At 43.0% G+C, this 6,713-nt stretch overlaps 1 protein-coding gene and 1 pseudogene across 2 annotated transcripts; one reads left to right on the forward strand and one right to left on the reverse strand.

Moving 5' to 3' along the window:
* Positions 1-3,037: 3,037 nt before the first annotated feature.
* On the reverse strand, positions 3,038-5,439 carry LOC123092192 (plasma membrane ATPase). Of its 2 annotated transcripts, XM_044513892.1 has the most exons (6): positions 4,828-5,438; positions 4,419-4,553; positions 4,254-4,299; positions 4,069-4,150; positions 3,830-3,990; positions 3,039-3,708 (listed from the first exon to the last, which is right to left on the reverse strand). In XM_044513892.1, the coding sequence occupies exons 4-6, from the start codon at positions 4,139-4,141 to the stop codon at positions 3,472-3,474; spliced, it is 471 nt and encodes a 156-aa protein (XP_044369827.1). In that variant the 5' UTR covers positions 4,142-4,150; positions 4,254-4,299; positions 4,419-4,553; positions 4,828-5,438; the 3' UTR covers positions 3,039-3,471. The 2 variants fall into 2 exon arrangements, with proteins under 2 accessions (XP_044369828.1, XP_044369827.1); XM_044513893.1 differs by having other exon boundaries at positions 3,038-3,708; positions 4,397-5,439.
* Positions 4,707-5,387, forward strand: LOC123090105 (uncharacterized; annotated as a pseudogene).
* Positions 5,440-6,713: the final 1,274 nt, after the last annotated feature.

Below are 6,713 nucleotides of genomic sequence, written 5' to 3' on the forward strand. Positions count from 1 at the left end.
ATCGATAAGATCCAGAATATATACACAGTGCATTTTTTTGTCGCTGACGTACCAGATTTATCGGCCGATGAATACATATAGAAGATAAATCTACATTTGGTAGCTATTAGAAACCATAAATCATTACAACAATGGACAAGAGACCTTACTTACCAAGTTGCATGACAAGATGTGCTATCAAACAGTGTTGTCAACATCTGAATATTTGGCTTCACACAGAAATCTCTCCCCTTACAGCCGCCCGCCCATCCGCCCCTGTCCCTGTTGCCTCCTTTCCAAAAACGACGTCGCCGCATCCTCCTCGTGCTTCCATGGCATCGACCGACCCCTCCTCTTCCCACTATCTCGCCTCCCAACCACTGGTCGAGCCCGTCCCTTATTATCCCCATAACCGACCATCTCTCGACAGTGTCAGCAACAACCTCCTCTCCCCGCCACGGCATCGCCGGCCTCCTCCCCTGGCGACAACCTCTCACGCCGCATCATTGGCACCGAGTCCTCGTGCCCATCAACCTGGCATCCTGGTCAATCCAATCCAGGTGGTCTATGCAGAAGGGCTCACTGTTGACGGCGCCCTCGTCGTCTAAATCACGCACAAAGGTGTGACGCCACGAGGAGGAATGGTGCCCTTGTCGACTACATAGGGCACAACGGTGTGACACAGCGAAGAGGAGGGACAACGCCCTCGTCATCCACATGCGGCACATTGATGTGACGCCGCGAGGAGTCATCCACATGCGGCACATTGATGTGACGCCGCGAGGAGAGACAGCGCCATCGGTGTTTAGATCGGGCACAACAGTGTGACGCGGTAATGAGGGGCGGCAAGAAGGAACACCGCCCTTGTCATCTAAATCATGTCGTGTTTGTTTCCCGCCGTAAATCTTCATCTTGTCTTCCTCATCTCATCTCCGCTCATCACTCGACTTGGCTCTACTCCATGTATCTCCACCATAGCTTGTCATTTTTCATCACATCCTAAATATCCCCATTACCAGATGTATGTGTAGATAAAGTAGACATTTTGTTCATCGAATAAAATTGCAAATCTAGGGGAATTTACCTTAGCTTAAAGGACAAGGATGAACCCATGCACAATATCACTATGCTAATATACCAATTAGAAACATACGAATGTTTTATTGTCAATCAAAGCTAAGGAAAAAAATGATCATACAAATTTGTTGAGATTTTTCTTATGACAATTTGATGTGTCACAAGTTTTGATTTGCAGAGCTATCCGAGATAATTTGGTTAGGAAAAGGATCACAAATAAAATATTTTGGTGCCATCAAAATTTTCCAATGAATAAAGAATAATAGAATGCTATATAACAAATTGCTAAAGTAACAAGGAAAACATTAGCTTCACCTTCACATAGAGCAACTTCATTTTACAGTCGTATCTCTAGATGGCTACTAAACTAATCCTAGATCATAGGGACAAAAATATAAAGCCTGACAAGGGCAAAAAGCGAGAAGACATCCTACAATCTTACCTATAGATATCGGCACACTGTCAGGTGTCGCCTCTTTGATAAAAGTACAGTTAGACATTTTAGAATGACCGACGTCTTTCAGCTCCTAGAACGTCAATAACTATTCCGATTGATGACTAGGATATTTCCTAGCATCCCACTATGGCCAAGTACAAACTGAAGATAATATCTACATTGAAATAAAGCCATCATTAAAACATGAAAAACTCAATTGCACATAGGTGCTGACTTGAAAGAATTATTCGAGGGGAAGGTAATATATGTACAATAATTTTGAACCCAATGCATGAAGAGTTAAAAAGATGTCTCTGGAAAATTAAAACATATACTTTGATGATCCATTTGCTAGTGCCATCCAATCAGGGCCTCATTCGCTAAACCATTTGTTGTTAATGTCATTCACATAATTTTCTGTTCACCATCCAAAGCATCAAAAATAGCTACAATACATACGGATGATATTAGGTACAATAACCATGTGTGGTTCAACACCACAAATATTTACCAAATCAGATGTCAAAGACGGAGAAAGATGTCACAAGCTGCACACTGGAAATATAGCTTTGAAATTACAGTTTGACATCTGCTTTGAAATTACAGTTTACCATCTGCTTTGAAATATAGCTTTGAAAGATTTCACAAGCTGCACACTGGAAATATTTAGTGATTAGCTGCACACTGGCACACATTAGATCTCAGATACAATACAAATTGAGGAGCAAATCACAGTTTACCATCTGCTTTCAAATTAATTGGCATATCCTCGAGCAAATATCTCTTCAAAGCCAAACAATAAGAACGTACAGTAGATAGTAGCAATCAGACTGGCAACAATTATAACAAACAAAAATAGCATCAGTACCAGAACCACTTACCTGTGCACGCAGGTGGAGCTTGTTACATGATGAAGCTTAGACTATTACTGTCCGAGCATGACGCATCAATCTGAGGTAGCAGACTCAAGTAAATAAAAAGTTTTTAACCGTACTGCATCATTACAAACGCAGTAGGAAATGTTCCGGTTCTTCCAATCTAGCATACGACCAGAGAAATGTGTGCGATTGGACAAAACGACATAAGACAGAAGATCGGAATGAAGCGTTACAGGTTTTTTAGGTAGTAGAGAGAGAGATATTAAGTCAGTTGACAAATCCACCGTCACCTGTGCGTAATTGCTGCCGCTATCGATGTCATTGCGCCATCACCCTAGGAGACGGAGGGCCGATTGGTGCACCTTTGGTAAAGTATCAATCTGATGTCCAGAACATGAACTGCAAATTTCATAATCTCCGTCAATAAGCTCTTGCATAGTTGCAATTTCTTTCAGAATGAGAACCTCTACAGACAACACAATAGTGTCATATACCTGCATCCTGATATGTCTGAAATTCACGCAATAAAGAATGTTGAACAATCAAAATATTGTTATGCATACTTGTTGGACCAAATTACAGTGTCCTCCTTGCACTAGCAAGTCAAACCATTAACTCACTAAAGCTATCTCAGTCACCGAACACCCGTTCTCTGCAAATATTTGTTTGAATATAAGAAAATAAAATACAAATTTAAATTATGAAAAGCAAGGCAGCAGACCTCTTTAGAGGAAGGCTACTATTTATTTCTTAACTGAGATACTAAAACTCGAGCAGAAGACACTCCGTAGTTATAAATAGTTATTCTGAATACTTCAAAACCAACCAGAAACAGTAGGACTTGTCACTTGTTCAGCTCTCCTTTTCATATGAGAGAACAAGTGCCAACGGAACACTTCAAAACCAACCAGGAATAGTAGGACTTGGTTATAACTTGGTGGATTATGATAATGGATTGCAAAGAACATTTTAATTGACCATTTCATACATATGCATTTTTATGTACAACAAAATCAGCTCCTAAAAAGAATGGCATTCATGAAGAGTGTCGACGCCATCTTTATCATTGATTTGTTCTGTTCTCCTTCGGTATTGTTGCAGCTACAACTGAATATGAACGCGCGCACTCCATTGTTGGAGTGAGGCCGGGTGGGGTGGGCTTACGATATGCGCGACGACGAAGGAGAAGCAGAGCCAGAGCCCCGGGCGCTCCTGGAAGCACCAGCGGCGCGACCGGGTGACGAAGATGAGGGGCTGGCTGATGATGCTCACTTGAAGGTAGAGGGCAGACATCATCGCGTCCTTGTTGCTCCTTAGCGAACGCACGTGGAACTTCTCCTGCAATTTGGAAACAAATAGGAACATTTAGCATGTATTGTCTGTAAAGCAGCACAAGCGACGCCCATAAATTGTCTAGTTTGGAGGGATTAGACATGGCATGGGTTGAAACAACACTTACGCTGAAGAAGTCGGTGCTAGTCATGGCGAAGAAGAACACCACGGTCAACACAGCAAGGTAGGCACCATAGACAATGGCGGTGATGAAGATCTCTAGTAGCTTCCAGCTATCTGGATGTGGGGATGGCTTCACTCTGTCCTTGGAGATGGTCATGATTGTGCCTGAGTTGAGTAAATCAATCAAACAAATGAGCAATGGACAGTAACATGTTTGTTTGGCATAATGATTTTGAGACCCACCGTCGTTGAGAATGGCAATGACCAGGATCATAAACGGCGAGAAATCAAACTTCCAAATCAGCACAATCAGCATAAACCCCAGCTGCAGTTCAGTTCAACAGCAGAAAACGAATTAAATCAAGTCCAATGTATACCTGCCTACCAGTATAGGAATGGTTAATAAGTTCAGAACAATTTTGACTTACCACTATACATTAACAACATAGAAAAGTTCTCCTTCGGCCACTCCTCCTGAAAATATGTGATGTTGTTTCGTGAAACACAGAATTATCAAGTTGAGTCACAACATGCGGCCACAGAATTACGACTAATTGGGTGGCTACCACACCGTCTCAAATCACCAAAATTACCATCGTCTTGGTCTTCAGTCTACTTCCCAAAACGCTTTCAAATCCTACTCCTAGAGGATGCAGGAAACAGGTTGTCAATCTCATATCATCATCGGCCAACAACTTTGCTCCCTCCCTTTCCTGATTATGGTAATTCTGCGAAAAAGGAAAGCATAGTAATAAACCATCAAAGACAAAGTTAAAACATTATTTTTAACACACCAGGATTGCTCAACAGAAGAGGTGTATCAAAACTCAGCGGACAAGGAGAACCCAACGACATTGAGCGAACAAGCCAAGAGCACGACGATGTCCGGCAGCGTGGGCCCGACGGCGAGAGCGGCATCGCGCTGCCATCGATGAGGTAGCCGCCCTACCGCTTCACCCAGAGCCCACCTCGCCCACCACGCGCCCGCACCACCACCACTACCTCTTCTCCATCAAGCAGCTCAACACGCTGGGCGCCGCCGCCGTACTGGCCTTCTCGACCACCGTGCCGCTCTCGGAGATCGCCTTTGGCGTTCTGCTCCTCCCCTACCTCCTCCTCCTGGCCACGCTCGCCTTTCCGCAGCGCCCCAGGAAGCCCAACCCGTCCGCGCCTGTCTTCCGTGGCCTCGCGCACCTCCCCTCGCCGCACACACTGTGGGCGGGTTCCTCATCGGTGCTGCGCTCCCGGTGCTGTACATCCTCGACGGCCTCTGGCCCGGGGACACCACGAAGATCGCCGCCGCGGCACCGCACGCGTTCGTGCTCTCCACGCAGGTCTTCACCGAGGGGCTCACCGCCGCGTTCCCGTGGCGGTTCTCTCTCCCCGTCAGGGCCGCCATACCGGTCATGTACAACGCGAGCAGGATGTTCGCGGCAGGGAAGTGGCTCCGTAAGGAGATGGAGGGGGCGACTGCGGTGATGGGAAGGGAAGGGGGCGGAGCGATAGGAGGGTGGGTTGGTCGAGGAGTTCCCTGGCGGCGGCGATGGCGTAGGAAACCCTAGTGCGCACGAGGGTAATCGAGGAGAAGAGCTGCTCGCAAGGTTGTTTGGAGCGTTTTTTTTCCTCCGTGGGAGGGTGAAAATCGGTGGAACCAGAGTGGGAGAGGATGACGAAAAAAGACCAGCGAAAATAAACCGCGCGGACTATTCACCAAGTCGTTCATTAGGAGTATATATATATATATATATATATATATATATATATATATATATATATATATATATATATATATATATATATATGGGAAATCCATCCTACCACCCGGTGGTAGTTACCCCACATGTCTCATATACTAGCATGTGGTACTATATATATTATTTTATTATTTTAAATATGTTTATATACTATATCTAAGATATTTCAAAACAAGTTACATGAAAAAATGCATATGAGCCCATAATTTTTGTTATATTTGTGAAATACGTACACATTTGTACGTAAAAAAGAGCATACTCAAAAAATGGTACATACTACCTAAAAATTTGTATATATACTACCTAATCATTGTTATATACTACATACTACACGTACATACTCTCGGTTTCGACAGATACTACATACAACATACAAAACGCAAGTGGTGGTAACTACCACTGCTTGTAGGAAACATTTGTCTATATATATATATATATAGGGAAAATGCATCCTACTACCGGATGTAGCTACACTCATTTCTCGTATACTACTATGTGGTAGTATATATACTACTTTATCATTTTTAGTATGTTCGTATATTATATCTAAGATACTCCAAAGCGAGTTATGTGAAAAAATTGCATGTAAGCCTATATTTTTATCATATTTGCGAAAATACGTACATATTTATACGTAAAAAGAGGTATGCTAAAAATATAGTACATACTACCTGAAAAATAGTATATATACTACCTAAGTATTCTTACATACTACATACTATGTATACATACACTGCGGTATGGTAGATACTACCTAAAACGTACAAAATAAAAATGGGTGTAACTACACCCGGTAGTAAGAAAAATTTGTAATGCATCCTACTACCGGGTGTAGCTACACCCATTTCTCGTATATATACAGACGGTCTATTCTGCTAATATTAGCAGAATAACTATTCTGCACACCACTTCGACACTGCACGCTCAACAGAAGCACTGCATCATTTTGACGACGAGCATTGCAATATAGACTAGTGAACTTCGTGCCAAAAAAATTGCATGCAGTGTTTTTCTGGTATTGTTTTCGCTCTAGTTTTTTAACCGTTTATCAGAACGAGGCGTATAATATAGCGTTGAAAAACTATGGATTAGGCGCAACTTCGACATGTTGAACACTTTTCGATATTCAATACG

This window comes from Triticum aestivum, chromosome 4B (assembly GCF_018294505.1).
Source record: "Triticum aestivum cultivar Chinese Spring chromosome 4B, IWGSC CS RefSeq v2.1, whole genome shotgun sequence".
NCBI lineage: Eukaryota > Viridiplantae > Streptophyta > Magnoliopsida > Poales > Poaceae > Triticum > Triticum aestivum.

Bases quoted from the DNA above. Each gene is read 5' to 3' on its own strand.
- LOC123092192 (XM_044513893.1), bottom strand. From the start codon at position 4,141: ATGCTGATTGTGCTGATTTGGAAGTTTGATTTCTCGCCGTTTATGATC. The intron at 3,991-4,068 runs GTGGGTCTCAAA...TACTCAACTCAG, and splicing joins CATTGCCATTCTCAACGACG to GCACAATCATGACCATCTCC. The intron at 3,709-3,829 runs GTAAGTGTTGTT...TCCAAATTGCAG, and splicing joins CTAGCACCGACTTCTTCAGC to GAGAAGTTCCACGTGCGTTC.